This window comes from Schistocerca gregaria, chromosome 2 (genome assembly GCF_023897955.1).
Source record: "Schistocerca gregaria isolate iqSchGreg1 chromosome 2, iqSchGreg1.2, whole genome shotgun sequence".
Lineage (NCBI taxonomy): Eukaryota > Metazoa > Arthropoda > Insecta > Orthoptera > Acrididae > Schistocerca > Schistocerca gregaria.
The window spans coordinates 709,619,412-709,642,206 of NC_064921.1; the positions used below are offsets into that span (position 1 = coordinate 709,619,412).

Below are 22,795 nucleotides of genomic sequence, written 5' to 3' on the forward strand. Positions count from 1 at the left end.
ATGATTGATTATTGTTTCCTCTTGTATCACAGTACTTCTCAAAAATCACTGTAAGGGTACACCAGTTTCCATACATCACCGTGACTTCAGTGTCTACAATAACATCCCTTTTGCATCGAAAATTCATCACACCAAAGGCTAGAAAACGGTTACTGCCTCAAAATAAATCATACTAAACATTTTTCCTCGCAGTCTCAAAATTACACAGGAACATTAAGAATTTTTGCCTTTTCGTTCTGTTATGTAATTGGCATTTAATTTGAATGTCAACATGGCTGTGAATGGTTGTGTTATTTGTCTTTGTGGGTAAGTTCACTTAAACCGCAGAAAGAGTGGCAACCTGAAAGCCTCCTACCCTCCTCGAAAGCCTTGCTATTTTATAAGAAAAAGGTATCTGGTGAAGAGTTCACTTTTGCGTTATGGTTGGATTGCTGGAGTAAGACGTGTGACCATATTATTTTATGTTGGCAGTGTTTTGAAATATGAATTTATCATTAAATCATGCTTTTATGCATGTAACACTTCAACTCCAATTTCTCACTTTTTGCTTACACTTCAAAAAGCTGTGCAGGAGAAGTCATATCTGCAATACTTAAGAAAATGAATTTTGTATGACTGAAAATTTATTTCCGTACCTTGGAGCATCTTGCGAAACTTGTTTCGTCAAGGACTGACCTAATGCATTTTCCTTATGCAGCCGTACCAACTCATTTGGATCAAGATGGGCCTGAAGTAGCAAGGTGAGAATTGGAGGATATATTATGTCAGGTTCATGTAGGAAGGCCTACAAATTGAAAGAAAACAATTCATACAGTAAGACGTAATATAGAAGTACAGCTACAAATCCTGGTGCTTCAAAAGTAATGTCTAGTTACATGTTGAGAGCACACTTACTTTGATAATTCTGACAGTGATTGGTTTAGCTATGCTCTTTTTCATTATACTAGCAAGTTTTTTCCTTGTCGAGTTTGTGACATGCACTCCATTTAACTCATCCAAAATGTCTCCAGTCTTGATCAAGCCCTAGAAATGATCTCTTTTTATGAAAAACGTGCTTACCAGGTTTGGAAATAGAGAATTATTTATTAACTATTCCTAGGTCATGTTGTATATGTACTGACATAATTTTTCATCTAACAAAACAATAATTTAAATGGAATATGGTATAACAATTTCAATAAAGTGGTTTTAAAAAAAATTCACTTTCCTGTGGAAAAAAAACACCATCCTTTTTATCTTTATTTTCTGGGATTTAGAATTAAAATTTAAAATAAAACTAAAATATTGAAACAATATGATGATACAGTGGAGAATTGAAACACTAAGATAGGAATGCCATTTCTTCAGTTGCCACTGCACCATATGCTTCAGCTGGCGTGTAAATGAATTAGGAAAGAATTATGCTATGCAACGACACATTAAGATTAGAAAAATCCATATTTCCATTTACTATATGCTATAAAATATCTGCTGTGTCTCTACTATATTTGTTTTCTCATCTTTTATAAGAACATGAGGTTGCTTTTCAGTATCTTTCTCATTTATAGATTTTAATGAAAATTCAGTAATGTTAAAAATTCTGTCATGAAAATATTGGATATGAATGTATTATTGTTTTAATCATTGTTGACATGGAACAGCAAACATTTTCTCCATTTATGACTTTCATGATAAATATATCTTTATACAGTAGGAGATCAAACTTGTTAATGAACCAAATAAAAGTATTAACCAAACATGCTCCTAATAGTCCAGTGCCCAAGTGCTGTGCTACATATCCATTTTTTTTAATCAGTTACAAAAAAACTACAGACAAGATACTTACATTTTCTGCTGAGACACTGCCCTCCTTCACATGCATAATGAGTGCTCTTCCACCAACAAAGCTGAAAATAATTTCAGATTACATTGTAATTCATGCCTGTAAATACAGTATACTGCATCTCAAAAATTAATGCACAGTTAATCACTTTCAGTTAAATTTCTTCATTCCATGAATGACATAAACAGCATACACTGGTGAAAATTCCAGATTGGAGGAAGCTGGAAGTGTCCTGGTGTGGTGAAAAATACTCTTTTTTGTAAAAAATTTCTTTTTTCACATAGCCTCCTTTTAGATCAATATAGTTGTTACCATACTTCCCCTCACTGACGAGATTTCATCCCTGAAGTATTATGATTCTGAAGATTTTGTGAAATATTCATCTAGACTACCATAATTTCTTCACTGGACTCAAAAAATCTTTCAGCTATCAACAAGGCGAATATCAGAGGGTATCAAATATCTACATACATATCCCACAAACCACGACAGGGTGGAGGATATCTTGTACCACTATCAGTGATTACGCCAAAACACAGTCTGTCGTAAATAAAGATTAATTATTGTAATCAGCTATTTGGTGTATGTACTCAAACAACTAATGATGGCTAATGTCAGCAGTTATTGATAGTGAATATTAATTATCAACAGGGGAGTGAACAGCATTAACTCTGTCCTCTGTTGCTTGACCAGGTAGAGAGCAGGATTACAAGCAAAATTTAGGCAAATCCTTATCTATAAGGGCACAAGCCAATTTAATTTCAAGTGCTTCCTTAGCTATAGGAACAGCTGGAAATGCACACCTGAACCTCTTTGTTGTTATATATGACAAAAACAAGACTATGTTCTGCAGCAACAAATTTGCAAAGCCTTTATAAGCGAGTGTAGCACTTATGCTCTGCACACTGGTCCTCCACAGTCCTGATGATCTGACTAATGTATGACATGTCACACGCACAAAGAATACAATAGACTCCCACCTCATGCAAACCAACACCATGCGTTACAGACCCTAAAATGGCCCTAATCTTAGATGGTGCTCAGAAGGCCCACTTCTTATCACGTTTTAAAAGAATATAATCAGTCCTGAAGGAAATTGTGTAAGGTCAAAAGGCTGTAGACGTAGGTGCCATCAAGTTATTTTCATACTCCATCTGACAATCAGAAGGTCAATAGTGCAACCTGTGTCTGAGTTATCTTTCATTATAGCTATTCAGGTAAAACTTGCTTCTGAGGTGGCCCAAGTCAGATGGAGAACTTCAAGGGTTGAAGATGATGTGGGCTCTGTGAACCAAGGTACGAAGTATCCCTTCATACCGAACCAGATAGTAACAACCACCCTGAAGATACAGATCAGTGTGTGGACAGAGTACCACAATGTAAAGGAATTTCAGGAGACTGTGATCAAATTAATATCCTGAAGGCATACAGATGACAACACAGCAGTCCTGTAAACCACCCCACACTTTATGTCAACATATCACAAGACTCCAGTAACAACTCATTGACACAGCATTGCATCAATCACCAGTGCATTCCATCGCCACCAGGCAGCAGAACAATTCAGTGCAAGAATGGTACAAATATGCAGGGTTGAAGGCCTACTAGTAGCAACACTTAATGAAGAGCAGTGAAGGAGTCAGTGAACAGTTTGGCAACAGAGTGCAACAGACCTGTGTGTAAGTCAATTGGCCTGCTCTAGCCAGCATCCAGCTATGTTCCTCAGGGTCCGAGCTTTGACAATGTCAGGTTACCCATGTAATTCAGTGAAAACTTTGCCTAGCTGCTGTTGGCTGTGTCGTGCACAGTCACTCTGGGCTGCAAGAATGCTACGCTAGCTTTGGCTGGCCACCGCCACTACTCAGTACTACATCAATATGTTGCCTCACAGCAGCATGTGTGTCCTTCAAGGGTGGTCACTGCTCTTATACCAACGTGAAGACTTGGTGTGTCAATGCCAGACTGTACCCACTGGCTGAGTGAGCACACCTGTATCAGCTTTAGCTTGATGAAAAATAAAGAGTTTTCCTGAAATCCATCTATCTTGCTCTGGCAGCCTTCATCTTTTACAATTCCTGCAGTCCTGCCTGTCCATCAAACCTACAAAGTCCAGGTGGGAGAGCTGTTGTGCCAACTTCAACCAGATGAACATCTCCCCACCCTGACCATTACACTATAAATGCCAAGTACCTAAGTATCATCTATGTTCTTCTTGAACAACATATCAAGAAAGGAATGGTGGCCATGCTTTTTCACGTCCATTGTGAAGCGAATATTAGGCTAGATTGAAATCAGGTGCTATAAAAAAAAAGTATAATCTACATATCTAAAAAAAAATCATGCAGGGTACATGCCACCAACTCCACAGCACATTCCTCAAAATCTTCCATACAGACTGGCAATGATAGGTGACAAAGGACTTTCCATCACAACTTCACCTATCTGCTCATAGAACTGGTCATTGAATAAAAGTAAGTGGACACACAGCATGTTATAATCACTCAGTTAATTACACATCAAACCTAAGAACAACTAATCATAATGAACACAACACATGTTGTAATTGCTCAGTTAATTCAACATCAAACCTAACCACAATTAACTGTAATGAATCAGATACTCTAACAAGATTAACGGGGGAATCCACATCAAAACTCACTAAAACATCTCTGTTATTCAAACATAATTCCTCTAGTCAGTGTAAGAAATCTGCCGAGTTTGTAATGTGATGTGCACACTGACCTACTAGTGGACTCATCAGAGCAGGAAGGTATCTTATTACCTGGTATGCCAGAGCACCGATGTTACTGACAAAAGGCCTAAAAGAGACTGCTTCCTTACAGATCTTTGGAATACCATATAATCTAGGGGAAACACCACAAGAGTTAAGATTCCTGATAGACTCTTGCAATAATTAATCTTTTCTTCAAGATGTTGTTCGTCTATCTCTCAACTCTTTTTGTCATGTCAGCACTGAGTCTGAAATATTCTGAATCATTCAGTACACACTGCATCTTTTGAACATAATCCCACTTGCCCCAAACAACACTAGCATTGCCCTCATACACAGGTAAGATACAAAATCACTATTCATCTTGAGACACTTCAAAACAACCCACTCAGCTGCTGCAATATTTTGCTTGGGTGAATGTTTCTCAGTCAATACATGATAAGCTTCTTTCCCAACCTGCTTGACAGTGACTGGAGGTAATTTGAAAAAAGCTTGTTTGACATAACTTAACAACTGGTAAATGACTGGATGTTGATGGAAAGTTCAAACATTTTCCTAGCATGGATCCAAGATGCTTGGCAGCAACTGGAGGTAGTTTAAAAACAGCTTGGTTGACAGAACTAACAACTAGTAAATACTTAGACATTGGTGCAAAGTTCAAAACTTGCTCTAGCACGAATTAAGCAGTGTTATCCACTGCTTCCTCCTTGAGATCGATCAGAGAAAGCTGAGATGTAATATCACAATAGAGACGGAGGTTTTTGCTCAAAATCTTCTTGGAATCTTGCTCTTTCAAACAACAGAGTGAGAGATTTAATGATACTTTCTCACACATTGGTAATTAATATTCACTACCAATATTTTCTGTCATTGTTCACCTTTGGTTGTATGGTGGCACTAGATATTTATGTGATGTGATGTAATATATGTGTGTGTGTGTGTGTGTGTGTGTGTGTGTGTGTGTGTGCGCGCGCGTGCATATCCATATATGTGAACTCTAGCTTGAGAAAGGATTTGTCCAAAATATGCAGTTTTCAGTTGTGTTTGTGTGGCTGTTGACGGTTCAGTGCCTTCACTATGAGTGAGTTATTACCTAAAAACACCACTCTCTGGTTAGGTCTTAGCCTGTTTTGACTTCTGCCTGTGAGACAGTACAAGGACTGATCCATGATTCCAAGCGCGCATCGGGAAGGGGAGTTCTGCTTTTCTGCGTATGCATGTGTATGTACTTTTGAGTTGCATTTCTGCATATGCAAGTGTTTATATGTGTGAGTTGTTGGAATGTGAACATGATTGGTTTATTGATAGAATACTGGGGAAGTGCAATCAGTCTGTAAAGGACATTGTTCACACATCACTTGGCGACTGCTTCTAGTATACTGCTCAAAAGTGTGGGATCCAGACCAAATAGGACTAACAGGGGATGATGAATGCATGCAGAGAAGGGCAGCACCAATGTTCACAGATTTCTTTGATCAGTGGGAGAGTGTTGTTGTTGCTGTTGTGGTCTTCAGACCTGAGACTGGTTTGACGCAGCTATCCATGCTAATCTATCCTGTGCAAGTTCCTTCATCTCCCAGTACCTACTGCAACCTACATCCTTCTGAATCTGCTTAGTGTATTCATCTCTTGGTCTCCCTCTACGATTTTTACCCTCCAAACTTTTTTTGTGATCCCTTGATGCCTCAGGACATGTCCTACAAACCGATCCCTTCTTCTAGTCAAGTTGTGCCACAAACTTCTCTTCTCCCCAATCATATTCAACACCTCCTCATTAGTTACGTGATCTACCCACCTAATCTTCAACATTCTTCTGTAGCACCACATTTCGAAAGCTTCTATTCTCTTCTTGTCTAAACTATTTATTGTCCATGTTTCACTTCCATACATGGCTACACTCCATACAAATACATTCAGTAAAGACTTCCTGACACTTAAATCTATACTAGATGTTAACAAATTTCTCTTCTTCAGAAACTCTTTCCTTGTCATTGCCAGTCTGCATTTTATATCCTCTCTACTTCGACCATCATCAGCTATTTTGTTCCCCAGATACCAAAACTCCTTTACTACTTTAAGTGTCTCATTTCTTAATCTAATTCCCTCAGCATCACCGACTCAATTCGACTACATTCCATTATCCTTATTTTGCTTTTGTTAATGTTCATCTCATATCCTCCTTTCAAGACATTGTCCATTCCATTCAACTGCTCTTCCAAGTCCTTTGCTGTCTCTGACAGAATTACAATGTCATTGGCGAATCTCAAAGTTTTTATCTCTCTTCCCTGGATTTTAATACCTACTCCAAATCTTTCTTTTGTTTCCTTTACTTCTTGCCCTTATATACAGATTGAATAACATCGGGGAGAGACTACAACCCTGTCTCACTCCCTTCCCAACCACTGCTTCCCTTTCATACCCCTCGACTCTCACAACTGCCATCTGGTTTCTGTACAAATTGTAAATAGCCTTTCGCTCCCTGTATTTTACCCCTGCCACCTTCAGAATTTGAAAGAGAGTATTCCAGTCAACATTGTCAAAAGCTTTCTCTAAGTCTAAAAATGCTAGAAACGTAGGTTTGCCTTTCCTTAATCTTTCTTCTAAGATAAGTAATTAAGTCAGTATTGCCTCACGTGTTCCATCATTTCTACGGAATCCAAACTGATCTTCCCTGAGGTTGGCATCTACCAGTTTTTCCATTTGTCTGTAAATAATTCGTGTTAGTATTTTGCAGCTGTGACTTCTTAAACTGATAGATTGGTAATTTTCACATCTGTCAACACCTGCTTTCTTTGGGACTGGAATTGTTATATTTTTCTTGAAGTCTGAGGGTATTTTGCCTGTCTCATACATCTTGCTCAGCACATGGTAGAGTTTTGTCAGGACTGGCTCTCCCAAGGCTATCAGTAGTTCTAATGGAATGTTGTCTACTCCCGGGGCCTTGTTTTGACTCAGGTCTTTCAGTCATCTGTCAAACTCTTCACGCAGTATCGTATCTCCCATTTCATCTTCATCTACATCCTCTTCCATTTCCATAATATTGTCCTCAAGTACATCACCTTTGTATAGACCCTCTATATACTCCTTCCACCTTTCTGCTTTCCCCTCTTTGCTTAGAACTGGGTTTCCATCTGAGCTCTTGATAGTCATGCAAGTGGCCCTCTTATCTCCAAAGGTCTCTATAATTTTCCTGTAGGCAGTACCTATCTTACCCCTATTGAGCTAAGCCTCCACATTCTTACATTTGTCCTCTAGCCATCCCTGCTTAGCCATTTTGCACTTCCTGTCGATCTCATTTTTGAGACGTTTGTATTCCTTTTTGCCTGCTTCATTTACTGCATTTTTATATTTTCTCCTTTCATCAATTAAATTCAATATTTCTTCTGTTACCCAAGGATTCCTACTACCCCTCGTCTTTTTACCTATTTGATCCTCTGCTGCCTTCACTACTTCATTCCTCAGAGCTACCCATTCTTCTTCTACTGTATTACTTTCCCCCATTCCTGTCAATTGTTCACTTATGCTCTCCTTGAAACTTTGTACAACCTCTGGTTCTTTCAGCTTATCCAGATCCCATGTCCTTAAATTCCCACCTTTTTGCAGTTTCTTCAGTTTTAATCTACAGTTCATAACCAATAGATTGTGGTCAGAGTCCACATCTGCCCCTGGAAATGTCCTACAATTTAAAATCTGGTTCCTAAATCTCTGCCTGACCATTATATAATCTATCTCATGCCTTTTAGTACATCCAGGATTCTTCCATGTATACAACCTTCTTTTATGATTCTTGAACCAAGTGTTAGCTGTGATTAAGTTATGCTCTGTGCAAAATTCTACCAGATGGCTTCCTCTTTCATTTCTTAGCCCCAATCCATATTCACCTACTATGTTTCCTTCTCTCCCTTTTCCTACTGTCGAATTCCAGTCACCCATGACTATTAAATTTTCGTCTCCCTTCACTACCTGAATAATTTCTTTTATAGTGGGAGAGTATCACAGAGATAATGAAGGAACTGAACTGTAAGACTCTTGTAGATAGATGTAAACTATTCTGAGGAAAGAATGAAATTTTCACTCTGCAGCGGAATTAAAGCTGTGATGGTGGGTTGTGAGTCATACTTGGGTAGCTCAAATAGTAGAGCACTTGCCTGCAAGTTCGAGTCTCAGTCCAGCATACAGTTTTAATCTGCCATAAAGTTCTTTTTATTCCAAGAAAGTCTATTAACAAAGTTTCAAGAATGACCTTTAAATGATGACTCTGGGAACATTACAATCCTCTACGTATTGCTCACACAGGGATCATGAGGATAAGATTAGAATAATTACTGCACGCACAGAGACATTCAAATAATCATTCTTCCTGTGCTCCATACAAAAATGGGAAAGAAATAACTGTTACAATGGGGCGTACCCTCTGTGATGCACTTGACAGTGTTAGCAGAGTATAGATGTATATATAATTATTCTAATAGTGTTCTGTACCCTTTCTTGAGATATTTCTGTTGACTTGGTTATTTCAAATGTCTTTAATTGCCAACAGTTTAGCGCTATATTGAGCACTTACTCAATGTTTTCATCCACTGCAGCAGCTTTGTGAATGCTTCACATGGGTAATTTTCAAGAGTATGGCATTTTTTAATTCAATTACCAGGTCCTTAATTGTTGAAAATGAAGCATCTGGCTCTTTATAAGACCTTATTAACTTGTGCTACCACAAAGTTAAGACATTTTCATCTTGTCACATAGTTGTGTGCAAGTAACATGGCAGATGCATGATGTGTTCTGTGGAAATATAAATGGATAATACTTTGTGGTGCCACCAGTGTGCTCTCTGTCTCTGTCTCATGCCATGTGCTCCAGCCATTTTGTTTCCTGATAACTGGCAAATGTCACATTAGGCCACTGTCTTTCCTTAGAACAATTTCTATACTCTGGAAACTATTGCTGTCACTTCTTCAAGCAATACTTGTCATGTCTGCTTTATGCCACCAATAATTAATGCCACATACAAACGGAAATTAGAATCACTGCTAAAATTTTTTCCGAAGACAAGACACAAGCTACAGACAGGTGTGGCAGAATGACACTAATAACTGGTACATCAGAGAGTGCAATGAATTTTGTTCTTGGGCATCTCTTCACCACCCACCTGAGCAGTGGCAGAAACCTACTAATTCTTATAATTTCAAAAATTAATGAATAAGATATTAGACATTCTTTTTATAAATATCTGGAACATCTAAAATAACCAAGTCAGAGTAAAATAACATTAACTTTTAGCTAAAAAAATGTGTATCTTGAAGTATAAAGTTAAATGACTCATTCAAGGAAAAATGTGATCAGTTTCCAGTTATAGGTCAAAACAATCATGGTACAATGGGAAGCAACAATTTACTGATGAAACTTATTATGAATAATATGTATACTAGAATAGAGTCACACACCAAACAGAAGTGATACTTAGCATCACACAGCATAAATACCCACATGGAAATCAGGAGAGCCATTGTTTCAGATCCTAGATAAAGCTGTTCAAGATACAGGAGTATGACTTTATTGGATACATGTCATTCCATTCCAAAAGTATTCAATACATAACAGTTTTCTGATGAGTGTTTATTTCGTGTACATTGTGTTGTCATGTTGTCTCTCTCCTTCTCTTGCGTTCATGATGATCACAAGCAGGTGTAACTGACTTGTCAAGCCTGGCTGGTGTTAACTCGTATAAACGACCATCATCTGCTAAATAGTGTTGGCATATTTTGACAACAAAGAAGACTTCCTGCTCCACTATTCACACTTCAACAATCTCCTCTTGGTACTAACAGGTATCATGAGTCTACAAGACATTGTTAATGTGAGTCCAGAAATTATCAAATTTGCTATTGCTCCCACAGACAGTGTGCTTTTGCACTTAACTGAATGATTACTTGGCTCCTACACACTGTATTTCAGATTTTTCTACTAATGTCTGTTGTGGCCTTTTTAACACCCTCTGTTAAACAAACAAAATCCTGGTTCAGATTCACTGATGACATCTTTGCAATCTGGATTGAGGGAGAGGACGCCCTATCCACATTCCTCCACAACCTCAACAGCGTCTCCCCCATTTGCTTCACCTGATTCCACTCAACCCAAAAAGCCACTTTACTAGATGTTGACCTCCACCTCAAAGATGGCTACATCAGTACCTCTGTCCATATCAAACCTACTAACCACCAGCAGTACCTCCACTTCGACAGCTGTCACCTGTTCCATACCAAGAAGTCCCCTTGATGTAGCCTAGCCACCTGTGGTCGTTGCATCTGCAGTGACAAGCTGTCCCTCTCGAAATATACCGAGGGTCTCACTGAAGCCTTCACTGACCGTAATTATCCTTGTCTTGACAGGCCATAATTATCCTCTCAACCTTGTACAAAAACAAATCTCCTGCACCTTATCTTTCCAGTCTCCCACCATCTCCCAAAGTCACACCATTCGGCCACAGAGGAGTACTTTCCTCATAACTCAGTACCACCCAGGACTGGAGCAACTGAATTACATTCTCCTCCAAGGTTTCGACTACCTCTCATCATGCCCTGAAATGAGAAATGTCCTGCCCACTATCCTTCCTAGCCCCCCCACAGTGGTATTCAGCCTACACAGTATACTCATCCATCCCTACACAACCCCTGCTCCCAACCTCTTATCTCATGGTTCATAGCTCATACCCCTGTAAAAGACCAAGATGCAAGATGTGCCCCATACATCCTCCCACCACCACCTACTCCAGTTCGATCACAAACATCATCTAACCCATTAAAGGCAGGGCTACCTGTGAAACAAGACATATGATCAACAAGCTAAGCTGCAACCACTGTGCACTATGTGGACATGACAACCAACAAGCTGTTTGTTCACATGAATGACCACTGACAAACTGTGGCCAAGAAACAAGTGGACCACCTGGTTACTGAGCACACTGCCATATGTGACCTCATTCATTTCAATGACTGCTTCACAGCCTCTGCCATATGGACCCTTCCCTCCAACACCAGCTTTTCTGAAACGCATATGTGGGGACTTTTCCTGCAATATATAGTATGTTCCCTTAACCCTCCTGGTCTCAACCTTAGTTAGTCATTGTCTTCACCTATCCAGCCTCCCTGTCCCGTTCCAGCACTATACAGCCCTCATTCCACCATCACACCCAGCCTTTTTGCTGCTCTTCTTTTTAACTACCCCCTCTACCCTGCCCACTATCTAGCCTCCTGACTGCACATAGCTGCCCTACCCTCTATGCTTTGTCCCTGCGTGCTCCCCAGCAGCACTGCACTGTCCGTCACCTCTACCCTATACTACTATCCCTCCCCCCCTCCCCACTCCAGCCTCCTCCTTACCCTACCCAGGAACCACACCCATCATGCACTGGTGCAGCTGCTCACAGTATGACTACAGTTGCCTTAGGCTGCAGTCGCGGTGTGTGTGTGTGTGTGTGTGTGTGTGTGTGTGTGTGTGTGTGCCAGTGTGCGCACGGGCGAGCGCGTGCGTGCGTCTGTTGTCTATTTTTGACAAAGGCCTTATGAGCTGAAAGCTGTATTTGTAAATGTCTTTTTGTTGCTGCTATATGGCGAGTGGCCACTTTTCTTTTCATAATATTGTTATATTTCATCCTGGGTTTTTCATTGTTTGAAACAAATTATGAATTCATTTGTTACACCACTCAATGAAGGTAATTTTGGGTAAAAGACTTGTGCAGTCACAAATTTTTGTGCAGTAAGAGAAGGGATTGTAAGGAATAATGCTAAAAATCCTGCCTGGTGAGGTGTGAGTTAGGTGCATGGGGGGGTTAAAGAGAGTTTTTTATGTTTTTCTGAACTGTCTTGAAAAATGTGGCTTCCAGCACAAAATTAAACTTCATTAAATTTCCTCCAAAAAAAGCCTCTTATTCTTTTCTCTAGAACTAATAGGTCTTGTGGTGCAAGGGGTGGAAAAATAGCAGATTACTAAAAATAGTGTTCTGAATTAATGTATATTGTTAAATAATGTGGTTAAGAGCAAATATTAAATGTTTGTATGACATCTAAGTGCAGCACAATCATATTAAGGGATAAATTGTGTTCTGGGGGTCTAACAGGGTGGAGGTTAAAAGTGTGAGGGATGGTACGTTGCCATATTGTGGTTATGCCTTTCCCTCATTAAAAGGTCTAAATGAAGAGTGAGCAGGTAACTTCCCATTCTCTACCACATTATGTCATAGAAAGCAAATCGGGGTATTTCAGAAAGTTATACCAACTCTTATGCAGCTCGCCTTAACACAGTGTACAGGCATGCCCGGGGGGGGGGGGGAGGTGTTTATTTCCCAAAAAGATCATTTACACTACCTGGAATACAAATTGAATTACTATAATATTAATACAAAAAATGCATATGGACAGAATAGTAGTTAATCTCTGTGCACTTATCTACACTGCTACAGGGCAATTAATTCTGAGTCATGCTATATGGTAGCTGTAGCACTTTTCCGGGAAAGGCAACTTTCCCCACCATGAGTGCTGCTCAATTTTCAGTTTACAGAGAGTATACCTCCCTAGCTTTTCCTGTCCAGTTGTCTCCTGTGAGTAGACAAAGGTAACTTCATCGATCTCATGTTTATATAGTGCAGTTGTTTTCAGTTCATTATGTGAGTATTTATTTGCAGTTGTTGAATGGAGCTATTATGTAAAAAAAAGTTCAATGGCTGAAGCAGTCAACTGTCTTCCATATTGAAGAATCTGTTCCAAGCGCAACAAGCTGTCAATACGTATTTGACAATACTGACTTCATCATCTCCACTATCAAAGGCTAGAATACTTACTGCTGTTTGAGAGTACAAAACGCATCATCCCAGCCTCAGCTCTCTCAACATCAGAAGAGGCCCAGATTCTTAAATTGGCTCCCTCAGTAACAGAAGTAGGTAACCTAGGTGTCATGGAGCTTCAGATATTTCAATACATGTCAAGCAATGCATTATAGCAGATTACTCTTCTAGATTTAAATGTGATCAGTCCTATTCCATCATACATATTGGCACCTACTTTGCAAGATATACTGTGGATATGTGGTAAATTGCTCCACTAAGTGCAGCCCACTCCACAAGTACTGGCAATTTCTGAATGGAAGAGATTTATGCAATCTATCTGCAAAACAACTGACAGTGAGAAAATTGCAGTATCTTTCTGGTCATTGATTAATTCAGCACCAAGTAACTATAACAAGGTTACATGGCTTTTCAACATGCTGTCAATGACAAACAGCAGCAAGAAACCACTGCCTCAATCAAATACCTTTCCCTCTAACACTACATAGGTCACTGACAACATTGCACTTGCAAGTTAAGCACTCTTCAGTCACTGTTTATTGGAATGTATTTTACATTAAGCTCACTTGATAACTGCAAGTAAAACTGAAAATAACCCCATTATATGAACACAAGCTTCATGAAAGTGGTTTTACTTTCACAAGAGAACTGGACAGAAAATACTGGGAAGATATAGCCTGTCTGTAAACTGAAAAATGTGATCAGTGCTTGGGTGACGGAAGTCACTTTTCCTGGAAGGACTCGACAACTGTCTTACGGGATGACTAATAATTTCCCCAGTTGCAGTGTAAAACAATGTGCGTAGATTTATGTAGATTCTGTCTACATGCTTTTCTTGCATATGTATTATTAGCAAATAATATCCATATTGTAGTGTTAATGTTCTTTCTGGAAAATAGACACCTTCAAGCTTTTCTGCACAGTGTGTCACAAGTCATTCTGACTTGAAGACAGTTGTTTGTTCTTTTGGTACCTTGGAGAGCTGCTAAATGAATGTTCCTGCTTCCAGAAAGTACTATGTGACTTGAAAAACATATTACAAGCATAACCAGTTCCCACACATTCATTGTCGCAGTATGCTTCTGTAGTTGTCTTGATAGCAAAAGTTTGTCATGGAATGGAGGACAGTTTGACAAATGAAGAAATTCTGGGACTGCTTGTAGCATCTGGTTCTGAAATTGATGGTGACAGTAGTTCTGAAATGTATGGTAATCTGTTTGAATCCTTCTCATAAGCAGGAGCCACACAAAGAAGTGAAAAAAGTTTACGACGTCTGTAGGAAGTGCAGCAGTCACTGTAGCCTAACTTGAATGAGTTAGTACAGTTCTACTGGATGTAGCTGTGGTACAAACATTTAATATTTGTTCTTAACCCACATTTTAACAATATTTATAAATTATATATCATTAAAATACTATATTTCATAATATGAGATTTTGTCATCCCCTGCAATACAGAAATTATTGGTGCTAGACATAAAAATTAATAAAATCTTTTTGTTAGAAATATAATGTAATTTAATTTTGTACTGGGAAACATTTCCACTAGAAGCCACAGTTTTCAAGATAGTGAAAGAAAAAAGAAAATCTAAGAAAGTGACCTTTACAAACCTACCCCACCCAACACTCACACTCCACTGGTCAGTATTTTTAGTATGTTCTTCATTAAACTCCCCTACTAGTTGACAAAAACTTGTGACTACCCAAACTATTATCCCCCCTGTTGACATTTTCCGGTCTTTGTTCACTGGGCTATAAGACATGATAACCTGGGTGTGGAATTTAAGCTCACAACTGAATCTGAAATAATGTTTTTGGATTAAAAATATGACGACATATTTTTTTAATTTTTATTTTACAAGAAAAGTAAATGCAATATGCATAGGATAACTGCTGAAACACTCACAATTAGTTTGTCACTTTTCAGTATGATCATGATCATTGACCACAGCTTGTTCCTGCCTTGAAATAAGAGCATGTACCTCTGAGCAGTAAATACTGTGATCTTGCTTCCTCAGTCACTGGTACAAAGAATTTTTCATGGTCTGTGCATCTTCAAAGTGATGCTCCCAATTATCTTCTTTGAATGGGGTGAACAAATGTAAGTCTTATGGTGCATGGTCTCTTTAATAATCGATAAGGATTGAAACTGAAGTAATGAAATAAAATTTGTCCAAGGCCAGGACTTGAACAAAGGTCTCATGTTTACTAGGCAGACATGCTGGAAGAGAAACTGTGCTGAAGGCATGAACTGAAGTTTGCATTAGGGAGGGCATTGGACTAGGGTAATCCATGCAGCTGTGTCAGTCACAATGCAACAGTGATGTAGTGGTTAGCACACTTGTTTCGTAAGCAGAAGACCCAGGTTCAAGTCCTGGTCTTCGCACAAAATTTAATCCATTACTTCGGCTTCTATACTTACCAAAGATAAATTTGAGACTCATGTGTCTCTACCAAAATGTAATTCCATCTCTTTAATTTGGTCTATCAACATTCCTGTTATCCCGACTGCACAAGCCTTGGGGTAGCCCAGCTTTTCAATAATAGCCATCACATTGTTTTTACTCATGAATAGCTGGTGACATAATTCATGCGACGTTATGCTGCAGGTGTCACAGATGATTTGGTCGACACACTGGACAGAACTGCAATCACTGGCCAGCTGCACTGCATCATATCCGCCAACTGTGTTTGCACCCTCAGCTTCTCTACAACGATGAATCCATCATCAAACAGTGTTGACATCCACTATTGCACCTCCAAATACCGTGAGCCTTTGTGAATGCATCTGGGCATTTCACCTCCTTCAATGAGGAATTCAATCACAGACTGCCACTGAACACTGTCTTATACGTATGTTGGTGTCAGTCATTTTCTAAACTTTACAGTGCTGTCATCTACTGATGTATGATGCTGTTACTGAAGTGGGATGCAGGAGGAGATGTGTAAAAGTACAACAAATTCGTGATGACTATACAAGCAACTTAATGAAGGAGAAAACAACAGGAGCCACTACTTTATGACTGGAATTGGTAATTACATATAGGATGATCATGAACCAGGGCCAAATAGTAAACTTCTTTAAGTTAAATTTCATAAAGGTTAATTCCAGAGCATGTTAATTATACAATTAAGTGAATGTAAGTCAGTTGAGTCAGTATGATTCAGTAAACTAGATGGCACTGTAGTTTGTGGTTTCATATAAAGTGTTTATTTTTGAAAAGCACTAGCCCTCTTGCAGTTAAAAAGGGTTGAGATAGCAAAGTAAGGAGGCAGACAGTGCTTCCCAAACTCACATTAAATGAAGAAGTTCATTTAATACACCTATTACTCTGTTTGTCATGAAACCTGACAAAAACTTTATAATTTGCAACATACGAGGGTTGGAACTTAAATAGTGGCAACTATTTATTCACAACCGATACAGAAGAGTTACATGTTTGCAACTGTTACTGTCCTTCAAAGTAGTCACCAGCATTGTGTAGGACCCCGTTGCCAGCGATGTGGAAGGCATAGTATGCTGTTAGCACAGCCTGTTCTGTTTATGGTGCGAATGGAATGGTCTACTGCCTGTCGAATCTCTGGAACAGTTCTGAACCGGATGCCACAAAGTGGTTCCTTCATCTTCGGAATCAAATCAAAGTCACAAGGACTTAAGTCCAGGGAGTATGGTGGATGGTAGTACTTCCCAGTCCTATCGACCGAACAGAGCAGCCACAGTTAGTGCTGTATGCACCCTCGGATTGTCATGCTAAATGATGGGTGGGTTGGGCAGAAAGTGTCACCGCTTCTTTTGCAAAGCTGGTTGCAGGCGATGCTCCAAAAACAAACAGTAACACTGTGCATTGACAGTCTGCAGTGGAGGAATGTAATGCATTAGGATAACAATATCACAATCGTACAAGAGAATCACCATAACTTTAGACCGCTCCATTCGCACCATCAATGGAACAGGCTCTGCTAACAGTATACTACACCTTCCACATCGCTGTCAATGGTGCTACACAATGCTGGTGACTGCTTTGAAGGACAGTAACAGGTGCCAACATGTAAATCTTTTGTATCGGTTGTGAATAAATAGTTGCCACTATTTTAAGTTCCAACCCTCGTACAACGCTTCATGAAAAAAACTAAGTCGAACATTGACATCTAAAAATTGTCACTTTTGATTATGTGGAAGTCTACCTATCAGAATATAAGATGACCAACTAGTGTGTACAGTGTCTCCACATGAAGTCGTCACTCCAACTTCTCCCAGCATGAATGAAGTGTGCACTCTGTGGTCTCATAGGATAATGTTTCTTTTTTTTCAGCCACAAACAACAACTCTTGTCCAATCCTTCCATTCGTTGTGTTCCCCCACTCCAAAAGTTATTTTGTCTGCTGCTGGCTGTTGCTTTTACTGCCTCTCTTCTAGCAATGTTATCATCAATGACATATTTAAACACAATATAAAATTTACAATTTTGGGCCTAATGGCCAATTTACATAAATGTTGCTTTACATAAAGTGCACTAAAATGCACATGAACCTGTTGTTATACAATTTGTAAATATTCAAACATTTCTTATACAATGTTACATTAATAGTTTTCAAAATTGCTGAGTTTGTGCTTTTGTAAATAGTAAATTAAATCACAAGAAATAGTATTATGAAAAGGAAAACTGCTACACACCATATAGAGGAAGTGCTGAGTTGCAGATAGGTACAACAAAAGACTGTCACAAATAATGCTATCGGCCAGCAAGGCAGTCAACAAAAATGGATATTATTTCTTGTGGTTTAATTTACTATTTACAAAAGTGCTAACTCCATCCTGGGTAAACCACAAGAACTGATATCCACAACTTATTACTAGACGTTTACAAAAGAAAGCTGCACAAGTTACACAATGGATAAGGGATAAAGATAACGTAGTTCCTATTTTTGCAAGCTGTGGTGTAGCCGAGTGGAATTTCCATCTCACTGTTGAGAACTTTGAATCTTAAGTTTAGCTGTTTTTGTAAAATCTCAATATGCGTATGTATAGTTTTCCTCCTCGTACCAAAGATAGGTAGAAATTTTAGGCCACCTTAGCATACCTGCACTGCTAAGCACTTCTGCCCCAGCTCAGTAGATAAGACAGCACTTAACCTTCTGCTGGACATTACTGCTTCCATTCATACACCCTCACAGAACTTTTCCAAAGCCTTTCCCGCATAGAAACCACTTTGCTCGCCACACTAAGCCCATTATAGCTGGACTGGGGCTGCTCACAGCTAAGTGACACTGAGTAATATATGTGCACAACTTGCTGCACTGCAATTCCACAGTACGCTTGAAGTCAAAGCAGATGTTCGTTCTGGTAAATCCTCTCACAGATCAAACTTTCTGAGAGAACACTGCAACATTGTGCAGCACTTAGATTTCAAACTTGGAGAAACTTCCCCCCACTTAAAATAATTGCACATGCAATGATCAGCCCTCTACACAAATTGTGACCCAGTTGCCATCATCAAACAATTATAGTGCATATATATACACCAGCTGGAACAACAAGACTCTCTATATTGCAGCAATACTATGGTGATGCGGGGGTATTACTGTGATGGGTATGAAGATGGGACGATAAATTGCTTAGCTTTCTGGACCATGTACTTTCTCAGGGAAAAACCACCCACACACCCACGCACACACCCACGCACACGCACACACACACACACACACACACACACACACACACACACACACACACACACACAGAAAAAAAAATGACAGCTATGGATGGTGACAGTGGTGAACCTGTGGCTACCCCATTAATTATTTCATAATAATTTCCATCACAGGAAAACAAATTGATTGTCGAGGTATACCGAAATACGTATTTTAAACTTTTCTGGGAGAACCAAGTCACCAACAGTTTTAATGTCTCTTCCACTTGTACCTTGATAAAAAGGGAGACCACATTGAAGCTGACCAGGAATGAACTTGGGCCTATCCTCTTCTACCTTATGAGATTGATAAACATGTGTGATTTCTTAATGTGATGTCACAGCGTCTGACAATAGGTGGCAATAATTTAGTTCAATACTTTACCAGCTTATATGAAGAAGAGCTTATAGCACTAACAATTGGTCTCAGTGGTATGGCATCTTTGCATATTTTAGGCAGAGTGTACAACCCGAGTAGCCTAGGAAAATTTTTACTGTTTGTGGTAAGGTTAAGTTTATGCTCATGTGTGTGTTTTTTGTGTATTTCAAGTAAGTGGCCTTCATGGTCAAAGGGCCCACTGGGAAAATGCTGTAGACTGTGTAGATATAGAACTAACTGCCCCCTGATATTCTTTCTCTGAGTATTAGATTCCTAGATATCCCTTCTATCTCAGACACTATTCTTGATTCAGTCTCCAAACTACTTAACCTGTTTAAGAATGTCTTCTATTTGCAACCTACATCCTGTAGGTCCTTAAACACAGGCTGTCTTTGTACCACATAATAAGAATGATGGTTAGAGTTTAAAATCCCATTATCACCATTTGCTACTTCTGACACTAATAATTTTGTTGTCAAATAAGCATGTTTTAAAATCTCATATATTGGTTCCATTTGTGGATGAGAATACCCAGAAATACCGCATTACTTACTTTAAAGTAAGCCCAAGTGCTTTGCATGGCACAAACTCTGTGGTTATACAGGATGGCAGCACCCATGTGTGATCCAGAAAGGAACTATTGTCAAGATCAAGGTTAAAATTAAGGAGACTGCATGGCATCAATGTTGATAGAAGGATTTCTCCTCGAATCTCATCACTTAAAATTGAGCCAGAGGTGTACACACCTGCTGCTGCATGATGGCGAACCTAATAAACAGAAGATAATCATTTGTGCACATTATATCACAGTAACTTCACGTACAGCTGTATGACAATGATTAAAATACAATTTTACAGGTTCATTCAATAAAATGTATATATTTATAAGGGATATTGCTGCCACAGTCAACAATTCATCAACATTTCATGAAATGTTTGCCTAATGTCTCCCATGCGTGTCTTCAAAGCCTGCTTGTGACAATCAAGCACAAAATTATCACAACCGATGTTATCAATGATGCCCTTATATATCAATGTAGACGAAAGAGAAAGTTATTAATATAATTTACTTACAATAAGTTCAACAGGAACATGTAGGCACTTCCTGACCAGGCATACACGGATCAGGAGTCTCAGCTTACCAACTGGAGTTGTTACTTTCTTTGAGTTTCTTACTTCATTTACTGATGACACATAAGAGTAGGGAGCACTAGAAGAAAAAAGAATGGAGCTTTTACTGGTTAAAATAACTGTAACTATAAAGGGTACTGACAGCACATGAGTTCTGGCAAAAATTTATTGAAATGAACAAACTATAAAAAGGGAAACTGAAAATGAGAATGTCATTTTGACAATGTTGTTGTTCTTGTGGTCTTCAGTTCTGATACTGGTTTGATGCAGCTCTCCATTCTACCCTATCCTGTGCAAGCTTCTTCATCCCCCAGTACTTACTGCAACCTATATCCTTCTGAATCTGCTTAGTGTATTCATCTCTTGGTCTCCCTCTACGATTTTCACCCGGCACACTGCCCTCCAATGATAAATTTGTGATCCCTTGATGCCTTAGAATATGCCCTACCAACAGGTCCCTTCTTCTTGTCAAGTTGTGTCACAAACTCCTCTTCTCCCCACTTCTATTCAATACCTCCTCATTAGTTATATGATCTGCTCATCTAATCTTCAGCATTCTTCCGTAGCACCACATTTCTTCTATTGTCTTCTTGTCCAAACTATTTATCGTCCACGTTTCACTTCCATACATGACTACACTCCATACAAATACTATCAGAAACAACTTCCTGACACTTAAATCTAAACTCGATGTTAACAAATTTCTCTTCTTCAGAAACGCTTTCCTTGCCATTGCCAGTCTACGTCTTATATCTCCTCTACTTTGACCATCATCAGTTATTTTGCTCCCCAAATAGCAAAACTCCTTTACTACTTCAAGTGTCTCATTTCTTAATCTAATTCCCTCAGCATCACCCGACTTAATTCGACTACATTCCATTATCCTCGTTTTGGTTTTGTTGGTGTTCATCTTATACCCTCCTTTCAAGACACTGTCCATTCCGTTCCACTGCTCTTCTAAGTCCTTTGCTGTCTCTGACAGAATTACAATGTCATCGGCGAACCTCAAAGTTTTTATTTCTTCACCATGGCTTTCAATACCTACTCCAAATTTTTCTTTTGTTTCCTTTACTGCTTGCTCAATATACAGATTGAATAACATCGTGGACAGGCTACAACCCTGTCTCACTCCCTTTCCAACCACTGCTTCCCTTTCCTGTCCCTCGACTCTTATAACTGCCGTCTTTTTTCTGTACAAATTGTAAATAGCCTTTCACTCCCTGTATTTTACCCCTGCCACTTTTAGAATTTGAAAGAGAGTATTCCAGTCAACATTGTCAAAAGCTTTCTCTAAACAAGTGCACATGTATAGTTTCCACAAAAATGTTAAGTGTTATGTACTTTAAGATTTTGAAACTGCAGTTTTTTATTGGTAAATAAATTAACAAACAAATTAAAGATAATACTGCATAAAGTCAAATGTGACGAAAAGCCTATGAAAAGTATCATAAAGCTCTGAAACTAATTTATTAGCTAAAATTTTGTGAGGTATTACCAGTTCATTTGCACAATGGTCACCACTTAACTCACAGGAGAAATTGTGAGGGACAGAAATACAGACCATAGCTGAGGACAAGAAAATTTCACGAAAATAATAATAATAATAATAATAATAATACAAAATGATTAGTTTTTAGAAAACAACATGAAATAAGTGATTTTAAAAAAATATTGCAACCTTTGTAATTTTCCCTTACAAAAACTGTTATAAACATGAGGACAGCAGTTTACTAATTGCATAACTGGTCGTCACTGAATGTTGAAACTGGATTTTGTCTTCATTTTTCCTCTCAGCAGTAGTTCATATATAACTGTAACATGATAGTTCATTTTTCATGTAATGAACTACAATGTGATATCAAAAGAAAATACCTTCTGACAAACTCCATTCCAGTAACAGTTTTAATCAGCAGTGTCACACTTTCTGACACTTTTGCACAACAAATTGTAAAAAAAAAGATACATTTTGAAGAAACCTTCAATGTGGTGCATCAATTAAATTACTTATTTCTTTAATACACAAGAATAAATACAAATACCACCAAATACAGCACTTCAGTTTTGCAAACATGTGTCTCCTTGGTTCACTTCTATGAGCCAATCACAGCACAAGATATGTGATAACATACAAACATCATAGTTGTCCTGACAAATGTAAGAATTTAAATCAAGCTGCATGAGTAGTGTAGCTGAGATCTGAAATC

The 22,795-nt window shown here is 38.7% G+C and overlaps 1 protein-coding gene across 5 annotated transcripts in view; it reads right to left on the reverse strand.

Annotated features, from left to right (window-relative positions):
- Nucleotides 1-22,795, reverse strand: part of LOC126334821 (arylsulfatase G-like) — a 262,638-nt gene that overhangs the window by 230,132 nt on the left and 9,711 nt on the right. For all 5 annotated transcript variants that reach the window (XM_049997472.1, XM_049997469.1, XM_049997470.1 and 2 more), the window contains exons 3-7: nt 20,535-20,670; nt 20,014-20,228; nt 1,826-1,886; nt 895-1,023; nt 636-784 (exon numbers count right to left, since the gene is read on the reverse strand). In XM_049997472.1, the coding sequence (XP_049853429.1) occupies nt 636-784; nt 895-1,023; nt 1,826-1,886; nt 20,014-20,228; nt 20,535-20,670 (690 nt within the window). The remainder of the gene's footprint in view (nt 1-635; nt 785-894; nt 1,024-1,825; nt 1,887-20,013; nt 20,229-20,534; nt 20,671-22,795) is intronic.